Here is a 21,230-nt window from a genome sequence, read left to right on the forward strand (position 1 = left end):
GTCCATCAGTTTCAAAGCCTGTATGCCTTTCCAATTTGTTTTAAAAAAATGCACAGTGAACAAGTTTTGAGATGGGTCCTCTGTCCACACCTGCCCTAAACACAGGATTTCCGTTTTTGCCACACACTGACATACCAATAGGACATGGAATTGATGCCAGAGAGGGTCCCCCAAGGAAGCAGAGTGAATATGAATATAAGAAAAGAGGCAACAATTACTTGTGTATCCACGGTGGGGTGCTTTTCAATGTGATACAATGTAGCTACATGACCGGGAGCTGTGAGGGGAGCATTCAGGTTGATGTTCACCCTTGTAGGATCATCACAGCTCAGCCCCACCTCCTAATTATTCCAGCTTCCCTGTTGATTTCCTTTATCCTGCGGAATTCTGCAATGGTGGAAAGGATCTGCAGCTAGATGGCTGTTTTATCCAACTTCGCTCGGGTCCCTCTGTAGGTTCTGTAGTTCTCCTCCTAGGAGACCCAAGAGTCCTGACTGATGATGCCGTATTGAAATAGTCTTCAGGAAACATAGGCAATGACTCGCTCACTCACTGGTAATCAGCCCGAGGCTTACCTGAAAACCCAGCACCTGCCATCTTCCTTGCACATGGTGCATTATGGTCAGCAGCCCTGCACCTTTTAACATAGCTGATTTCTGTGTTCAGTATGCTCACTTCTTTGTCCTTTGAGTAGGATCCCGTGTCCAGGTAAAGGATCTACAAGTCATGCAGTCAAGTTACATCCCATAGTCCCCTCTCCTCTGCCAAAAGAAATCTTTGCAACTGGAAAAAAAATCGAAAGATTGGTCTTAAATTGTCAAACTTTACCTATTGGTAAATCTCCTAAGTTACAGCTCGTGTCCTTGAAAGACGAAGCAGCCCTGTGTGACCGTTCAGCAGTTCAGTCCTCAGAGCATGTGTCCTTTTCCTTTTCTGTCACTGAGTACAGTGTGGACCTTTTGGAAATGGGTTCCAGCACATGTGTTTCCAGAGTTCAGCTAGCAAAACGGGTTGGTGTAGATGCTCCCTCTGAGACCCTGGCTTCTCTCTGCTTGCAGACATAGACGAATGCAGCTCGTTTTTCGGGCAAGTGTGCAGAAACGGCCGGTGCTTCAATGAAATCGGCTCCTTCAAGTGTCTGTGCAATGAGGGTTATGAACTTACGCCAGACGGCAAAAACTGTATCGGTAAGAAACGGAACGGTCAGCCATCTTGGCGGCGTTATGTTCTGTGAGACACCGTGAACCCCACAGTCTCCCTCAGCTTATCCACATTTCACCATCACATGGCAAAACCACAATGACCTGTCTCAGGGACATTTTGGTCTAAGGCATTAACCACCAGTTGGGAATGCATCACGGGGAGAGTTTTTATTGGGGAACAGCGCCTGAGGCTATGTCTCAATAAAAGTACATGAAGAAACAAATTGGCAGCCTTCCTTCTAAGAACCGTCCACGATATCGGAGGAGCGCAGGGCATCTCTGTCCATGGTGACCCAGCTGACCAGTGGGTCCAGGTGGAGTCCGTGTTACCATCGAACACTGTCTCCCATTTCAGCAAACAGATAAAACCGCAATGATTGTCTCCTGCCCAGGTCACATTTTCTTTTCCTCTTCTTTCTCTCTAAAGATACCAATGAGTGTGTCGCGCTTCCTGGCTCTTGTTCTCCTGGGACCTGTCAGAATTTGGAGGGGTCATTCAGGTGCATCTGTCCCCCTGGATATGAAGTGAAAAGCGAGAGCTGCATTGGTGAGGCTTGAGTTCGTTCTGAGGTCACGGGGTGTGCGGGAGAATAAGGCTTGGTAATGGTAAAGGCTGCATGGGAACCTCAAACCCAGCCCCTGCGTGCCTGCTGGCCCCAGGAGTTAACCGTGCCTGCATCTGTCTTACTGTAGAGTCAGAAATGAATGTGTTGTAGAGTGTTGGCAGCGAGAACTTAGAGACGTGGAGGCTTGTTTTCATCGACAGAAATCTTAATGCTAGTCAAGGGATTTTTCATTGTCCTTCGTATCTGTGTCCTAGATGTCAATAGAGACAACCTACTGAATGTCAAAAGTTTCTATGGTGTGATCTTTGACATGTGATCTTAGAATAGTTATTAAAGGTATCCAGGCTCCTGAAAATATGAACCAGAAAGCTTGATCGTTCTCCTGACATTTCCTCTCTTGGGAAGGCTACACGTACATAAAAATGGAAACTATCAATCCCTTTGGCATAGCAGATGGCCTCTACCGCAGCTCCCAGAACAGGAGGACACTGCACAGCCTCGGGAGGCCTGGTAGACACGTTGAAGGCGACCTTTGTACAGCTCGCCCTGTCACTTCCTGTCACTTCTTCTTTCAGCATGATTGACATTCAGAAGCAGTGGCGTCGAAGTGAGGCTTTGTGAGCATGAAAGGGTTGCTGAGGATATGTCTGACTTTAAGGTTTTCACTCTCAGATCCTAAAGATAAACGCCTCTGTTGTTCATATTCAAGGCAGCTACAGAGCAAACTGGGCTGCTGACCTCATAGAACTGAAATCTATTTCAGGCCACATGACTAGACAGTATGTATCCCCATTGGTCTTGCTGGTGTGTATAGTTTATTGTAAGATTGATCCTTATTTTACTAGCCAAAATAATAATAAACATAGATGAACCACCTTGGTAAAAGTTTCTTGAAAGCCTAAGATTCTCTGCCATTTTAAAAGACTTTGTTTTGAGCATATGGGAGAGGATTTTTGTATTTGTGTATGTGTACATATGGATGAGTTCACAACAAAGTAGCAAAAAAAAAATCCATTGTCCATCAATCGCTTTCTTTAAAAGTATCCATATTGGCTACACAGTATATATGTGTTTATGTGGTTTGTTTGTGAGGGTATACATGGGGGGTAACGCATGTGCCAAATATGTATGTGTAATGTACATGTGGTATGTGTGTATAATGTATGGGTATGTATGTTTGGTGTGTTATATGGGTAGTATGCACATATGTGTCATGTACATGTATGTGGTATATGGGGATGATGTATATGTGTGTATGTGATGTGTATTGAGCATGTATATATGGTGGGGAGAAGTATATGTGTGTGGTGTATGTGTGCATATGATGTAAGTATGTGTGTGTGTGTGTGTGTGAGAGAGAGAGAAAGAGAGAGAGGTGTGGAGGGGATATATGTATGGTAGATATATGTGTGTCTAGTATGTGTGTGCATGGTGGGAAGTACATATGTGTTATGTATGTGTAAAGTATATTTGTGTATGTGTATGGTGTATGTATATATGTATGGACATACAGATGTTATTCCTCTTACTCTTTTGAGACAGTCTCTCACTGAACCTGAAGTGAGGCTGGCAGGCAGCAAGCCCTATGCCCCTCTCTGCCTCTGCTTCCCAGTGCTGGGGCTTCAGGCCCATGTGGCCAATCCCAGCTCTTAACATATTGTCTAGGGATTTAAGCGTGGGTCCTCTTGCTTGCACAGCGAGTGCTTCCACCCACTGGGCATCATTTTTGCTTTTCACATTCGGCCTCATTTCTTCATCGTGTCCACTCCATCCTTGTATGGAGAGATCCCGCAGGCTGGCGCAGTAAGGACGTAGAAATGCGGATGTTGCTGTGCACCATAGCATCCTCGATAACCCTATCTGCGGGAAGCACATGTATCTGTGGTTCAGTTTGCATTGTGTTCCATTTCCTGTCGTTTGCATGGCCATTGTTTCACGCACGCATATTCATTGTGCAGCTATTGTCTTCCTCTGAAGGCTGGCAAAGAGCTGTAAAGTAACAGGGTGGCAATTCGAGGTGGGTAGAAGGTACCGAGGAGCAGAACAGGCAGGCTGCACGCTGAGTGTGTGTAGGGATAAAAAGCCAGAGGTAGCCCCTAAGGAGTTCCAAAGGAGGCATTAGGGAGGGGGCCATGAGTAAACGCCTACTGAGCACACTGTGAGGCAGGTGAGTGGGTCATGTCAGGTAAGCGGGTAGAGCCCCCTCCTAGTGATCAGGTGATAGGACCCACTCCCAGTGACCCAGTAACAGAACCTGGAGGTAGACATGGGAAGTTCTGGCATATGGCTGGCTGAAACTGGCTATAATCTTTTGTTTTTAAGGCAATGACTTACTTTAAAAGAATAAATTAGCTATGTACACAGTGTCATCTCTTAAACATCCATTAATTAATGTCTGTTGCAGCACAGACAAGTAGACATTTTCAACTCTTGAACAGAGCATTGATTGGATTAACAAACTCTTCTGTCCTGCAGATATAAATGAATGTGACGAAGACCCCAACATCTGCCTTTTTGGTTCCTGCACCAACACCCCCGGGGGCTTCCAATGCATCTGTCCCCCTGGCTTTGTCTTGTCTGATAATGGACGGAGATGCTTCGGTAAGCTGTGGTGTGACTTCTCTGGCAGTGTGTCCCCTAGACGGTTTAAACGTGGGCAGTGAAGCCTTATGGTCAGGCTTTGTTATGTTAAAATATTTGTCTATTAGTAATACACAGTCTGCAGTTAGAGCACAGACTTCCCAAGAGTATCTCAAATGGACAAATGCGTTAGAGCATTCTGTTAAGACCGTTAGTACAATGTTTAGATTTTATGCTAAAAGAAAAATCATCTTGGTTTACCATTTTCATTTGGTTGCTGGCATGGGCTGTTATGTATCAGTACACGAGTTGCCTCGGGCATCGTTTAACTTACTGGATGTTAAATCCGTTGTTTTTGGACAGCCTTAATGTGAGAGTGAAGAAAAAAAAAGGAGACTGTGGGAATACTTTCCCGACTAAGGCCGATTTTACAAATCCCTGAACACATCGTAAAAGTATTTTAGATGTAATAACATTTTACATGCAGATCAATTTAAACTAGCAAATGAAAGTGAACCGTGAAGAATGCCCAGGCCTGTCTGTTAACTACTGATCTAGCGTGTACCTTGTGGCCAGCCCACGAGAAATGTCCCCTCAGAACCAGTTGTCTCCACATTGTTGCGTCTGACCCACGAGCAGTGCGGAGCTGTGCTCTTTGCTTTCCTGACTAGATACGCGCCAGAGTTTCTGCTTCACCAACTTTGAAAATGGCAAGTGTTCTGTGCCCAAAGCCTTCAACACCACCAAGGCGAAGTGCTGCTGCAGCAAGATGCCAGGCGAGGGCTGGGGGGACCCGTGTGAGCTGTGCCCCAAAGACGATGAAGGTGAGGGTGACGACAGGGAGGACTCTGTTGTGACCACGTGGAGGGCGACATCGTACCTTCAGATAGGATCACCAGTGGTTCTGGAAGCGGCTGCTTGGCAAGAGCCCCACCAGCATCTACACACAGCATGTCTACAGACATAGCCCACTTACTTTTGCTTCCAAAGCATTAGCGTTGCTTGCATTCTAAAGACTGAACTGCAGAGGCGAGGGCAGAAGATGCCAGGAGAGGGTAGAAAGGAAACTCCACATGACTTTACAAGTCCCAGATTGGGGTGTAGAAGTGTAGCTTGGCAATAGAGCATAGGCCTAACTCCTGCAAGGCTGGAGTTTGGTCCTTACCACCAAAAATGAATGTGCAGTTAAGTAAAAGCCTATGTTGCTGTAATATCATGGGCTGTGGTTCTCCAAATATTACGTAAATTTCTGAGATGTAACATCAGCACATCGGCCCCATGGCTTCCCATCAGCCATGGTGACTTGTAGAGTAATTCCCAGCAAGATCAACCTGTGGTGGATTCTTACATCAGGGGTAGCTTCTGTGTGTAAAGGGCAGGGACAATTTTGGGCTTCCTGGTGTTAGACAGACAGACAGACCTAGAGTCCCCAAGTTGGTGGTACCCTAGGAAGAGCTCAGATAGCCTTCTGTGAGTATACTCAGTGTTGGATTTAAAAATAAACCATGGCCAGGTGCAGTGGTGTGTGCCCTTACTCCCAGCATGCGGGAGACAGACAGCAGGGCAATCTCTGAGTACAAGACCGCTTGGTCTATGTAGCAAGTTCCAGACTCAGGCAGGGGGTGGAGGTGAGAGAAAGGAAAGAAGGAAGGAGGGAGGGAGGAAGGGAGAGGGAGAGAGAGAGAGAGAGAGAGAGAGAGAGAGAGAGAGAGAGAACACTTGTTAAACATGGATTGTACAGTGTTAACTAGTTCTTAACATGAAGCACTTTAGTGATGGAGGATCTGTTTCTCTGTAGTTGCATTCCAGGATCTGTGTCCATACGGCCATGGGACAGTCCCTAGTCTTCATGACACACGAGAAGGTGAGCTCTGACACATTTTAACCTGGGTGGATTTTTCGTTTATTTTATAAATCATGCTAGTTTTAGTATGTCCTATAGTATATCATATTTAAAGAATGTATGTAATAGTTTATGAACTGTAACATGAGGGCCGGCTTGTTGGGGTATATGTTCCTACCCAGTACCCCACAGCCGGCAAGTCCCAGAGAAAATCAATCACACAGAGATCTCTATAAGTTATAAAGCTGATTGGCCCATTAGGTCAGGCTACGTATTAGTTCTTATAACTTATGTTACCCCATTATCCTTATCTACGTTAGCCACACGGCTCAGTACCTTTCTCAGCTGGGCAGCTTACATCTTTCCTCTCCGGTGGTCTGCGCAAGAATGGAGGAAGAGCTTCCTTCTTCCCAGAAGAAATACTCCTGTTCTCATCGCCCCACCTCTACTTCCTGTCTGGTTAACCCGACTATACTTCCTACCTGGCCAATTAGCATTTATTTAAAATACATGATTGACAGAATACAGATAATTCTCCCACACCAATGAACCATTTATCATATGCGTGTATCATATGTGAAATGTCTGTTTTTCTAGTAAAAAGAAAAAAATATTTATGTTCCGTTCATGTTAGACATGTGTTTAGTAGATACAGCTGTATTAGCGCATCTTATGAAGAAGTTCATGGGCAGTTTTATATTTTAGATGTCAATGAGTGTCTTGAGAGTCCAGGCATCTGCTCAAACGGGCAGTGTATCAACACTGACGGATCTTTCCGTTGCGAGTGTCCAATGGGCTACAACCTGGATTACACTGGAGTCCGGTGTGTGGGTGAGTATTGCCTCTGGTTGATGTACTGTGAATGCCCTATTTTATTCTCCTGTTAGCCCAGGGACCCTCGGATAGCCTTGGTGGTGGTGTGGGGGGGTAAGATTTAGAAAGCCAAGATGACCTAATAGTAGAAACTTCACTTCTGCATTTTTCCACGCAGCTTGGCTCGTGTGAAGATTGAGTTTCCCCGTATCTCTGCCTTTAACCAAATACACAAACTCTAAGGCCTTGAGATATAGTCCAATGATAGATTTGCCTTGCATGCACAAGGCCTGGGTTTGGTCCTTAAAGGCATGAAAGACTAACAAATAAGAAAAAAAGCCCACTTCTTTTAATTAACAAAAGCCTAACCAGGAGAATTGTCCATTTGATGTTATGTCTTTGCACACATCCTCTTGAAGCAGTGCACTGTGACCTCTGCACACGTAAAGGCTGGTCAAGGCCAAGGGGGACGGGGAGGTGCTGTGGCGGGGAGGGAGGTTCACTGTGCTTTTTTCAGATCCCTGAAATGTGTGCGGGACTCTGTACACCTTACGTTGCCTTGCAGACACTGACGAGTGTTCTATCGGCAATCCCTGTGGGAATGGCACATGCACCAACGTGATTGGAAGTTTTGAATGCAATTGCAATGAAGGCTTTGAGCCGGGGCCCATGATGAACTGCGAAGGCAAGTCATCCTGCCTTGAGATTGCGTTATCTTCCTTTGATGTACAGAATGTGTCTTAGGAACTTATTTCCATCTACAGCCGCTGTGTTGTTCTGTTGTTTATACTCTCCACCAGTACGGAGCTCTCTCAGGGGCTGTTCTACACACTTGTCTCCTGACAGCAGCCCCGGAGTGGCTCGGAGCTGGCAACTGATATTTTTTTCTCTCTTTAAGAGTTGGTTTCATTTTCATGACTTGTCATTGTATCAGTTAACTTTTAATTTGTACTCTGAACACTGAGAACGATACATTCTGGGCAGGGTTACACTCCTTTGAGGAATGTTGATGCTTTGATCTTAGCAGAGTTGAGTTGTGTAGACGCAATGGCAGCCTGGTTGGCCTGTGAAGGCTCAGATTTCAGTTCCACCCTTGGAACCTAGATGGAAGCTTCCTTGAGTTTTGTCCCATGCACGCATGGCACAGTCAACAGTCGAGGCTGCGTAGGTGGAAAGGAAGAAAGCGTATCACTTCTCTTTTCTGGAATCTCATTCACTCTTTAGCACCATGGTGGCCTCAAGGGCCTGTCCCCTGGACAGGATATTAAGAAGTTGACATTTAACTGTCAAACTGCCCCTGCTAGGATGATGGTCACCTGCAGGTTAGATTTGGAGAAGGGAAGAGAGAGGTAGGGCAGTCAACATAGTAATTAATGTTAGTTCCTGCGGGTTCTCAGCTCTGAGTTTTTACCCATCGCTAAGACTCCAGGTAGCCTTTGGGGTTCTTCCAGCATATGACTGTTAACTCACTGGAGGAGGAGTTGGGCAGGTCCTATATTTTATATACCAGAAGGGAGAGTTTTATTACCTTGGTACTTCCTATATGGTCTGCAAGTAAACATATTAGTGTTTCTTTAAAGAGATGATTGGGGGTGGGGGATACAATGAACGTGTGCCTACTTCCTTAATCAGATATCAACGAGTGTGCCCAGAACCCACTGCTTTGTGCCTTCCGCTGCATGAACACTTTCGGGTCTTACGAATGCACGTGCCCAGTTGGCTACGCCCTCAGGGAAGACCAAAAGATGTGTAAAGGTGAGACAAGAGCCGCACCTTGACTTGCCCCATTGGGATGGGATGGATCGTACTTTGACCCTTGTCTTCTTCTGAGCAGTTTTCTCCCTGGGCTTTACAGAAAGAAGTGTAGCAGCTTTGCTGTAGGTTTTCCCACCTAGATAACAGGACGTTTAAAAGCCTTTGGATGGGGTGGCGTGAGCATCCCACCCCGCTGTGGTCACACTCCGGACTCTTACTCAAGCGGAGGTCACCCTTCCCTGGCTCACTGTAAGGACCAGTCCTGAGAGTGCCACACATCTGGACTAGAGCCAGCTGTTCAGGAGACTAGGCTCCTTCCTCCGTCACACCGAACGATAGAATGATGAGGGTCAGAAGACCAGAAATAATGACTGAAAATTACAAACGTACAGCCCGCAAAACACGATGTGCTGTTGTTACTTTTTTTTCTCCCTTGGATATATATCTTAATAAATGTCTTCTAGATCTGGATGAATGTGCCGAAGGGCTGCACGACTGTGAATCTCGAGGCATGATGTGTAAGAATCTGATCGGCACCTTCATGTGCATCTGCCCCCCTGGCATGACCCGCAGGCCCGACGGAGAGGGCTGTGTAGGTAAGCCCCACGGACGGTCTCTGCTTGAGCAGTGCTCTTGCTCCAAGCCAGAACTAACACTGCTCCCAGACGAGCTAGACACAAGCCAGCGCTTTTCCAGGTTGTGCCAAGGCCCCTCTTCATCATCTCAGGGTCCAGGGCGGCACATGGAACTCTGGACCGTGCAGTGGTGGTCCACACAGCTAGGAATTATGGGCATTTGTTGTTTGTTAGCCTCTGTGAGTCTGAAACATTAAACGCGGAAGTGTAGAAAACATCCGGGAAATACCTCTACTCGTGGAGAAAAATGAAAGTTTCCAGGTTATCGGTCCCACCTTTGTGTCCTCCCGTGAATGAGAAGAGCAGTTCAGGGGCAGTCCAGCAGGGTTAGCACCTTGTCCCCCATGACTCGGCTTGTCTGAGTCTCAGTGCATTCATGTTTAAAGGGGTAGGGGTTGGAGCTATGATTTCATGGCAGGTGCCTGTCTTGCCTCGTGCAAGCATGTCACAACCACCACAGTCATTCCCTGTGTCCTTCTTTCCTAAAGTGCTATCTGCCACTGCAGACACCGCAGCCACTGCAGCCACTACACGAGCTTTCTCCTCCCTAAGAGCAGGGACTGTTTAACTTGGAACCCGCTACCCCCTTACCAACCTCCACTACGTAGGGACACTGAGGTATTTTTGGAGAAACAATAATTATTAATAATTTCCTGTTTCTGCAAAAGGAATACCAAAGTAAAGAACAAGATTTCTTAAAAAATGAATCTACAGGCAGTTGTCTGCTGCTCAAAGCTACACCAGAGAGAGGCTGCAAATGGACACGGGTGCCTTTAGGGGACAGAAACGTTATGAGACTGCATTGTGGTGACAGTTATGAGGGCCTGTAATTGACCAAAAACTATTGGATTGTATGCTTACAAATTTTATGGCATGCAAATTATACCTCAGTAAAGTTCATTTTAAAAATAAAAAAAAAATGAAGTTGCCCCAGGGATAGAAATACAGGGCATATAACATTGTGCTATTTTTACTAGCAAAAAAAAAAAAAAAGAAATGAACAAAACCAGCAAAGTGTGCATTACGGATACATAGATAAATCTGTTGTGGAATATTTATGCCAGAAAATACATAGCTGTTAAAATGAGTGTGATAAATGTATGTATATACTGACACAGAAATAACCGTGAACATACGGAGTGAAGCCATATAAAATAACATGTCATTTCATAGGAAATCTAAAGTGTTATGTTTTCTGTAAGGCATTTAAATTAGAGAGTTCTAATCTAGAGTGACTTTATCTAAAAAGTTTGATCTTTGACAAGAGTGAATTCCTAAATCAGATGTATAGTATAAATCTTAAAAACGCAGCACCCTGCTAAGTTCTGCGTGGATTCTAACGTGTTCGCCCTCTGTCTGTCATTGTGACAAAATGCGTGAGATAAAGTATAAAGAGAAAACGGCGCTTTGGTTCATAGCTGTAGAGTCTAGTCCATGACCGAGGGGCCATGCTTTGAACTTAGGTCCAGGCATCGCATCACAAGAGGAAAAACACTCCTCCAGGTCCCCAAAAGGCCAAAGAAATAAAGCAGGGGCTGGGGTCCCATGGTCCCCATAGGAGACAAATCTGCAGTGCCTCTGGCATCCCCTTGTTATGCCCACACCTCCTCAAGGTCTCACCATCTCCTGCTAGTACCACATGATGGTGACCCTTTAGCATGTCTGCCCTGAGGTGGCATGCAGTGTCCACACTGCAGCGTGCAGTGTCTTCTAACAAACTTTATCTAATGAAAATTAGGGTTTGTGTTTGGTTGTTTTGTTTTTAAGTCCTACGTTAAGAGATGAGTTACACCCCAGTTGTTTCAAAATCACTATTCATCCAAGACCTGTCAATTCAGGGGACTAACCTAGGCTCCTCAGTCAAAACAGAAGGTTCCTCAAATCTAGCACAGTGCCAAATCCTAACATGGGGGAGGAAGGAAAGAACCGTCCTGGTTACTGTGCTTGAGACACTTTTCCTTTTGTTTCAAAACGGAATGTATGTTCTTAGTCTAATTTTATCTGACTAGAGTACTCAGAAATATGTTCGGCTTTATTTACGTGGAACTTTTCCATTGTTTATAACTAGCAGACACTCATTATAAAGCCAGTACATTTATCTGTCTGTTTCCTGGGAACAAAGGTAGACAGCGGGAGGAAGCATCTCCTTAGAACCTTTGCAGATGAGCTGGAGAGCTCCAAAAGGGGTTGAATTCTTTATCCCTCATTTTCGCTATGGTGTATGACTGGTGGAGGGTGGGAAGGATGACATCTCCTCTAGTTCGATTATGTCATGATCTTGTTGATGGGTAGCATTTTCTATCTGTATTTTCTATTGTTAAAATACGCAATAAAAGATGGAAGCCCCAAGACCCGGCTTAGTGACTCAAGCTTGTACACGAGCACTTGGGACCATGCGTTCAAAGGCAGCCTGGGCTGTGGAGTAGGAAGCTGGTTTTGAGGTTTGTCAGATTCTCAGCTCTTCATTGTAGCACACCGGTAGTGGGAATGTATGCAAAGCCTCTCTAGACGGCCACAAGAACACTGTGGGGAAACACTTCATTTGCTGCGGGCAGTACGATTTCATAATTGGAAATCCCAACAAATAACAAAATATTATAAAAATTAGAAGTAGTTGCAGAATTTAGAGTGGAAAATAAAGTCATTGGAAAAACGAGAAATGTACCCGTGTGACCTCGGAGTCCAAGAAAATTTCTGAAAAAAAAAGTCAATTGTCATAAAAATATAAAACATGGCCAGCTAAGGAGGTTATGCAGGACATGGGGGGAAAACAAAGACTGTAAAATTAACCAGAGGTGGAAACTTGATCCTGAGTGCATTATGATCAAAGAATCATTTCTTGAACAAATCACAGATGCCAAAATCTAATAACTAGAAAAAAATATACCAAGATCATTAAATTTGATAAAAAAAAACAGATTCATAAGCACCTGAGATAGTAATTTAGGAGAAAGCAGTTTGTTTTAAAGATGATGGGATTATTTTAAAGATGATGGTCTTTAGACGCGTCCTTCTCAAGGTTGGAGATTTTAGGAATGTAATGGGAAGAGGTGAGTGCTGGACTGTCTTGACTTCAGTGAAGACCCAGTCACAAGAGACTGTGAAGGCTGCCTTTGAACACTGTGAGGTTGCAGCCACCACACTGGTGTTAAGTGGCAGGCTCTCCTTCTGGCTTCAGCCAGCCAGCTCAGTTTTCAAGTTTGATTGGAAGATGAGGAGCATGGTGGGTCAAGGACATGGGAGTCTTTTTGTGGAGGCCACAATCTCTGCTGCAGTCTTTGGAAAGGCAGACGTGAGGGATAGCCTGGCACCATGCTGTTTCATTAACTCCAGGCTTGTCTACATGGGGAGATTCCTAGAGTCAAGGCCAAAAGCAGAGGGACAAAGCAGTCACTAGAGAGTGACTTCCTAACTTTGTGTCTCAGACCGGAATGATTATCTGACTCAGTACAGTGCCCCAGGGAGAGACAGCATGACAGATTCATTGAAGATGTTCATAAAGATATATGTGAATTGAAACCGTAGATTCTGCCTGCTTCTCCCTGGGGACCTGCTAGTCTGCTTTTTCAACAAATAAAGTTAAACTGCAGAAAACTATTCAAGGCTGAACAATTTACCCAAATATTCAAGTCATGTGTACAGAGTAGGGAAAAGAAAGGAAGATAAGAAATAAACTCAAGACAACGGGAAAGAGAAAATGATTTAGAAAAATCACGTCAATAATATGTGAGAAACACTGTTAAATAAAAAACCAAAATAGTTTAAAACTATTGAAATACAGGGGAAACGAGATGATATAAGGATAATCTATCCAAGCTCAGAAGAAATACACCTGTCACAGGACTTTAAAATCACTTTGGAAGTCACAGAGTAGAAATCGGGGGGAGGGGCTGGAGAGATGGCCTAGTCGGTGAAGATGAAGTGCCTGCTGTGCAAGCATCAGGACCTGAGTCCAACCCGCAGCACCCACACTAGAGGGGTGGAGGCGGGGCTCTTGGGCCTTGCTGACTAGCTGGATTAGTCAGGATGGTGAAAACCAGGTTTAGTGAGAGACCCTGCCTCAAAAACTAAAGTGGAGGAAGGTAACCTCCAGGTGCCATGTGCACCTGCACACACACACACACACACACACACACACACACACACACACGTGTATGTGAATTCACAAAACAGAAATGACAGAAAACACAAATAAAAATGTGGATGTAGAATGGACCAATAAAATGATCAAGTGGAAGACAGGAATCCATAGTAAGTTTATAAATAAAATCCCTTTTAAAAAGGAAAACTAGCCGAGTGTGATGGTGCACGTCTTTAATCGCAACACTCGGGAAGCAGAGGCAGGTGGATCTCTGTGAGCTCAAATCAAGGCCAGTTTGATCTACAGAGTAAGTTCCAGAACAAAAAGAAAGAAGAGGAGGAGGAGGAAGAGGAGGAGAAGGAGGGGGAAGAGGAGGAGGAAGAGGAAGAGGAAACCAAAGGAAATGAAAAGTACTGGGGTAGATTTGAGTATTTTGGAGAAATTCTTAGCAAAAAGGCTGAAATCTCCATCACAAAGAGCACATGCCTCATGAAAACCCTTACACAAGAGTCATCCATTAGTTTAATTATATTTATGAAGCATTCACCATGTTTGTGGTGCTGGCAGCACAGAGTAAACTGGCTCCATCTGAGGACAAATCCCTCACTTTCTCCCTGGCTTGGGAAAAACAGACTTGAACAAATAAAGAAACAAACGGAACCGGTAATGTCAGACAAGGTTAATTAAGCTCTTTAAGGAAAGTAAGGTTTTGTGATTGGGTCGGAGATATTGTAGAGTGTAAGTGCGCCTCAGGGTTTACTGGAGTGACGAGGAACTGTAGCATAGAATGGAAAATGAGGAAATGTCAGTAACAATGTAGACCTGGGCAGCAAGAAAGAGTAACATCACTGGGGTCTGTGCCAGAGTGTGGCACAGAGGGAGGCCAGAAGGAGGCCAAAGCAGTGCAGACACTGTGGAGAGTCTGACTTTGTGGAGAAAGCCTCAAGGCAAAGTGGTTTATGTGTACGGCTGGAGATGTGCCCTGAACGTGAAGAACCTAGCTGTAAGCCATTGGCTGGCCTGTAACCTTGGGTGAGTTGGATTAACTGTGTCTCGGGTTCCTTGTGCTAAAACAAATAGCAATCGTGAGGACACTTACCTCATGGGGATTGTTGTCATGGCTAATTTAGGACAGAGCTAAGCAGATGGTAAAATTTCAATTAAATGCTAACATTGTTATCCTCTAATTGGCATTTTTAGAGAACTCTGGCTGCCTTGTTAAGTGGTGTGTTTTAAGGGGGAAGAAGCAGTAGTGATGTCCATTAGGTGGCTATTTAAAAATCATCCAGGTTGGGACCATGGTTGCACGGACAGATCTAGAATACCCAATAAACTGATCAGCATCCAGGATTGCTGATGGATGCCTGACAAGAGAAATGAAGGAAAAGCGATGTGAAAGATGAGAAGGATTTTTACCGGAATAAGTTGGTTGGATAATGTTACTTCTATACCATTATGTACTATGGGAAAGACATTACTTCTGTGGGAAAGACTAGAAATAGCAAATGTGGTTAGGCACACAAACGACTGTGGGCTGTGCTGGGTGTGTCTCCTGTCCCGCTGGTATTATTAGACATGCAAACACTCGTGAGGCAGAGGTATACTTATCGGGGAGTCCCTTTTTCGAGGTGTTATGGAGTGGAAGAATGAGATAAAGCCAGCAGCATGGCGGTTGGATTTGGTGGCCTTCCAGGAAATGTCACTGGAGACAGACAGAGCAGGCCAGTAAAGCCCAGAATCAGAGGTGCGGAAGTGGGGCAGACAATCATAGGTCCTCCTTATCCTTCTTTCAAGTGTCATCCCTCACGGAAAATGAGGAGACATGACAGTAACTGGAGCCATTGTGTGTGACAGAAGTGGTCCATTCTGGTTTGGGTTTTTTTTAAGGTAGATGATGTGGGATTTCCCTCTGTATGCTGTGATTACTAAAGGAATTGCTTTGAGCCTATAGCAGAGCTATAGGGGAGCAGAGCTAGGCGGGGAAAACTAAACTGAATGCTGGAAGATAGGAGGTGGAGTCAGGGAGAAGCCTTGGAGCCACCGCCAAGAAACAGACACTCTGAAACTTTGCTGGTAGGCCACGACCGCATGGTGATGCACAGATTCATGGAGATGGGTTAAATTAAATTGTAAGAGTTAGCCAATAAGAAACTAGAGCTAATGGGCCAAGCAGTGATTTAATTAATATGGTTTCTGTGTGATTATTTCGGTTCTGGGCGCCTGGGACAAACAAGCGGCCTCCTCCCCCAACAGGTAGATGTTACTGGCGAATGTAGACCAGGGTGTGATTTCCTGAGAAGGGGGAACTGTAAGATCTTGGAACACAAAACAAAGTGTTGACCTTGGAGGACGACAAAGAGGCCTCATCTTGTGGGAAGGGGAAAGGAGCTAAAAGTGAGGGCAGTCCCCAGTAGGACAGTCGCAGGCACCTCTTTGTACCACGGCTGCATAGACACAGCAGGGGATGTCCTGGGATAGTCTACAGAAGTCCAAATAACATGGTACCCAGGATCATAAATGAAACAAGAACTGTCCGGGGGCATCATTCTCCTCTTGGTGACCCTGCTGTGGGTTAGATACAGAGGAGGAGGAGGGAGTGGGCACAGGGAGAGCAGTGGGCATGGAAACAGCAATAGTTGGTAGCTCCGGTGTGCAGAGATTGTCCAGGGGAGACGGTGGAGGCTGGGAATCAAGATGTTGGCGGGTGGTGTAGCACCACACTAAGACACACCCTATGGAAGCTACAGACTTTAGTAGCCAGCAGTGTAAGAATTCAGCTCTCCCCTCCCTTTTCTTTAAATTCTCATTGCCAGTGACAGTAAAGCAAGGTAACAATGGTAGAGCCTGAGGCACATCAATTGGTCATTCAAGTGCCAGAGCTTAGGCTAGGCGCTTCCATCAGAAGTGTTACTGGAGAAATTAATGCCTACCATTAAATCATAAATACATTAAAGGTGGTGCACACCTTTAATCCCAGCATTGGGGGTGGGGGAGCAGAAACAGTCAGACTTATGAGTTCAAGGTCAGCCTGGTCTACACAGCAAATTCTAGGACAGGCAGGGCTACACAGAGAAACCTTGTGTCAAAACCCCATCTCTCTCTCTCTCTCTCTCTCTCTCTCTCTCTCTCTCTCTTTGTGTGTGTGTGTGTGTGTGTGTGTGTGTGTGTGTGTGTGTGTGAAAGAGAGAGGGGGGAGGGAGGGAGGGAGAGAGAGAGAGAGAGAGAGAGAGAGAGAGAGAGAAATGAGAGAAAAGGTCAGATCTAGGATGGCAGACCTGAGCACTCAGATCGTAGAAACAACAAACTAGAAAATTCAAACTTCATAATTCAGATTATCACTTTATAAGTACTTTCGAATTATTCATAATAACAGTGTTTCCCCTAAAAATGACTATCTAGAGGAAGTCTCATTATTGTGAGTTTTAGAACACACTAAAAAAACAAAACGAAAATATTCAGTGCTTCCAGAAAAGAAAACTAGGTTCCTTATCAATGGACAAAAATGCTGGGCAAAAGAAAATAGTCCACTATTTTCACAACGTTCGAAATAATCTTGATCTAAAATTTTAAACACAATGGGGTTAAAGAACAATCAAAATAAGGCGTTGTCAAACATCTGTTTTGGAATTTATTTCATATCCACAAGCCCTCTCTGAACTAGTTAGCCAGCTCTATAATCTAATCCAAGAGACAATCAGAGCATATGTATAGTAATTCAGCAGTCCAACCAGAATACAATGTACTGGCTATAATCTTTGGAACAGATCCCGCTATTGGGACAGACCCTGAGGAGGCTGAGGCAAGAGGATGGCAAATTCAGATCTACCCTAGATGACAGTCAGGTTAAGCCAGTATAGACAATTTAGGAAGACTTTGTCACAAAATATAAAGGGACCTAGAATAGCACAGTGGTAGAGTGTTTACCTAGCATGCAGAGGGCACAAGATTCAATATATGGTGTGGGAAAGATAAAAAGTTCTCCTTGGCTCTGGTAGGAAATTCATTAAAGGAACATTTTGAAATCATTTAAAAGCTGTTGGTAGAAGAGCAAAAAGAACATGGTAATTTCCAAACCTGGAGTGGAGACGCAAGGAAAGCACAGAAAATTAGATGGATTTGATAGTTAAGAGAATGGAGCAACAGCATAGTAAATATGGAATAATTTGAAACATATGAAGTGGCAGGTAAGAATGAAATCATAAGTATAAATGGTTTCAATTGCTAGATGAAAGATGAATGCATTTTACACTTCTTTTTAAGTTCGGTTAAATGCTTTTTGTAAGAAACCTAAATCAAAGGGTGAGTGGATGGTTTGAAAAGAAAGAGATGGGAAAGATATTCAAGGCAAATGCTAATAAAAAAGAATGCAGGAAAAAAATACGTCAGAAAACTCAGGACTAAAAAACTAAAATGTGTAAAAGAAAAGGAGGAACTTACCAAAAAGTTGAAGTTGTCATGAGGTCCCTTGTGTTGAAAACAGCTTTGAGAAATCATCAAATACATTTTACAAAATGTCATGTAAACCCAGTAAGGATGTTGGGAATTTTTATAAATAAGTTTAGGTTTTTGTTTTGTTTGTACTTACTCGTCTGTCACCAAGCCAAAGAGCCCTGCTCCCTGATCTCTCTGTCCTGTTACCTGCCCTCAGAGGCTGCAGTTGACCCTGGGGTTTCACTCAACATGCTTTTATGCCCGGTTACCACCATCTCAAGATGCCATCTCTCTACCCGCAGACTTTAGTCCTTTTCCACAGCATTCTTCTTCTGCCTTGGGGAAGGGCTCTCCTTACCATTGCGATTCTACAAGAACTCCATTCCTCTTCTACAGGGGCAGGAACTACCTGGGTGGATGAGGCACGCTGGGTGCCATAGTCATACGCCACCGTCATTTGGGATGTGACCTGTCCCATCTTATTGGCCTTTTGTCAAGGAGCTTTAAATGAGATGTAGCCACGGGAAGATAGTTAGGAAACTATGGCTTTATAAACTTCTCATTGCTCATATTGGTTTCCTTTTTTTCTGTGAAGATGAAAATGAATGCAGGACCAAGCCAGGCATCTGTGAAAACGGACGTTGTATTAACATCATTGGGAGCTACCGATGTGAGTGCAATGAAGGCTTCCAGTCAAGCTCCTCGGGCACTGAATGCCTTGGTAAGCGAATCTATGAATATTTTCCTTGGTAAGCAGAGCATGTTCATGATGTCATCAGAGAACAGCTCTGCACATGTATTCTTGTCCATTGGCCCTCGTAAGCACAGTACTCTACATGCCTCTCCCCATAGGTATGCGTCTGTTAAGATGATATATTTATATGCCTCTGCCATGCATGCATATGTAATGTAAATAACAACCTGAAATGGTCTTTCCAAAATTAAGAATAATTAAGCTCCGTGGAAAATGTGACTTTAGTAAGACTTACGCGAGGAAATGACTTAATTCCCAAAGAAAATATTTGCAGTGTGAGGTAAGCTCTGCCTCACATATTAATGCAAAGCAAGCGCCACATTTCAAAAGTGCAGCGGAGATTAATTTTTATATTACCGTCCAGAAAAATGCTCTACGAAATACTTTCTCATGGAAAACCTAGACCTCATGGGCACGACATCACACTAAGCCAACACTGAAATGTGTGTGCTCTCGTAACCGTTTGCAGTTCACGAGGGCAGCTGGAAAAGGAGGGTGTGGTCGAACTTGTAGGAACCAGATAAGGAAGAGCGATCAACTGGCTGGTGGCTGGATGGGGCCAAACGTCAGAGGGGCAGCAACCGGCTACGTTCAACCCTAGGAAGGTTTTTGTACTTAAGACAATGTATTTTAGTTCCTGTTGTCTCCACTCTAGACCTTCCCTGCTAATGAGTCTTTGAGGAAACAGTAAAGATGCTCTACAAAGAATACTGTTTTCTTTTCAGACGACAGTTTCACTGCCATACTTGTCTTACGAAGCCATACTGAAGATGAAACCCTTTTACTTATATTAGTATACTATCTATAATGTACTGAGTCCTTTTGCTGTAGAAAACACCAGAAAATAGTGGAGTAAGTGCCACATTCATAACATAGTCTTGAACATATTTTACCATCCCTATCTGTCATTATTTTATCTAAAAGAAAATACATATATGTGATGTTTCTTTCTTTGGGGTTAGGTGGGAATAGGGCTCCTTGTGACTTAGTCATCCCTTTCATTGAATTGAAAAGAGTAAACGTAGAACTTTTGCCAAGTTTGATCATCTGTTGTAGTATAAGCACCAGGGGAGTGTAATGTCAACACAACTTTATAATCACCAAGTGTAGACTGTTCACGCAAGAAGAATACTCTCAGGGTTGAAGGTTATCGCTGAGGAGAGGATGATTGTCCCTGAAAACCAGGCTGTCAGCTCTTGACCTTGACTCGCGTCTTGTTTGTGTCCCTTCCAGACAACCGGCAGGGTCTGTGTTTCGCGGAAGTCCTGCAGACGATGTGTCAAATGGCCTCCAGTAGCCGCAATCTCGTCACAAAGTCAGAATGCTGCTGTGATGGTGGCCGAGGCTGGGGCCACCAGTGTGAGCTGTGCCCACTTCCTGGCACCGCCCAGTACAAAAAGATTTGTCCTCATGGCCCGGGATACGCCACTGATGGGAGAGGTAGCGTGCTGAGGGACTTGGGACACTATCTCAGACCCGTGAATTTTATACATCCACATTAGTTTAAAAGAAGTGTGCAAAAGTGATCCTCATTATGAATCTTACTGTTGTGGAAGAATCCAGAAAATAGGATGAATCCTTGCCTACACTCAGGAGGGCAACATTTCTTTCAACAAGGCAAAGGAAGTTAGGAGGTTACCAGCTGCCATGATCTTTAGGATCAGAGAAGTTTGTGCCATGTATTTTAGGACGTTATTTACTGTTAGCATAGTTTCGTGCTTCCCTCTCTTCATCTGGCAAGTGAGGGTGATAAAGTCTCCCATAGATCTGGTGTAGGAGTAGATCTCTTAAGTTCTGGGCAATGTGACCTGCGGGGGAAGCTTGGTTGGGTGAAGTGCTTGCTTTGCAAGCATGAAGACATGAATTAGATTCCCAGCACCTGCGTTTTGACAGGAGTGGTAGGGAGATGAAAACAGGTTCACTGGCAGGCTGGCCTGGCCTCCTCGGGGAGTTCCCCTGGCTTCCACACACACACACACACCTGTGCACAGGTGCTTATATATCTATACACATACCTGTACACCCTGTACACAGTGCTTACATATCTCTACACACACCTGTACACCCTGTATACAAGTGCTTACATATCTATACACACACCTATACACCCTGTACACAGTGCTTACATATCTATACACACACGCCTGTACACAAGTGCTTACGTATCTATACACACACGCCTGTACACAGTGCTTACATATCTATCCACACACCTATACACCCTGTACACAGTGCTTACATATCTATACACACATACACAGTTGTACACAGTGCTTACATATCTATACACACACCTGTACACCCTGGACACAAGTGCTTACATATCTATACACAAATCTGTATAGAGTAAATTATCACATATTTCAGAAGAGCCAGGCTTCAAAGAGGTAGCTTTCTGAAATACATATATAAAAAATAGTAACTCCTACTCAGAATGCAGAATGAATAAACAGTCCAGCATAAGCCTGCAGCGTGGCCCTCCTTATTTATCTCTCCCTGCCTCGTCAGGTGATTTTGCTCCCCTCCCCATAGTCATCCACTGAACAATGAAAAGGGACGCTGGAACTTCT

At 44.4% G+C, this 21,230-nt stretch overlaps 1 protein-coding gene across 1 annotated transcript in view; it reads left to right on the top strand.

Annotated features, from left to right (window-relative positions):
• Window positions 1-21,230, top strand: part of Fbn2 (fibrillin 2) — a 203,007-nt gene that overhangs the window by 165,087 nt on the left and 16,690 nt on the right. The window contains exons 47-57 of the mRNA XM_087896051.1: window positions 1,059-1,187; window positions 1,630-1,749; window positions 4,244-4,369; window positions 5,020-5,172; window positions 6,147-6,212; window positions 6,897-7,022; window positions 7,570-7,689; window positions 8,637-8,759; window positions 9,224-9,355; window positions 18,502-18,627; window positions 19,894-20,100. Coding sequence (XP_087752177.1) covers window positions 1,059-1,187; window positions 1,630-1,749; window positions 4,244-4,369; window positions 5,020-5,172; window positions 6,147-6,212; window positions 6,897-7,022; window positions 7,570-7,689; window positions 8,637-8,759; window positions 9,224-9,355; window positions 18,502-18,627; window positions 19,894-20,100 — 1,428 coding nt within the window. The remainder of the gene's footprint in view (window positions 1-1,058; window positions 1,188-1,629; window positions 1,750-4,243; window positions 4,370-5,019; window positions 5,173-6,146; window positions 6,213-6,896; window positions 7,023-7,569; window positions 7,690-8,636; window positions 8,760-9,223; window positions 9,356-18,501; window positions 18,628-19,893; window positions 20,101-21,230) is intronic.

Source organism: Myodes glareolus, chromosome 13, assembly GCF_982192425.1.
Source record: "Myodes glareolus chromosome 13, mMyoGla1.1, whole genome shotgun sequence".
NCBI classification, from domain to species: Eukaryota; Metazoa; Chordata; class Mammalia; order Rodentia; family Cricetidae; genus Myodes; species Myodes glareolus.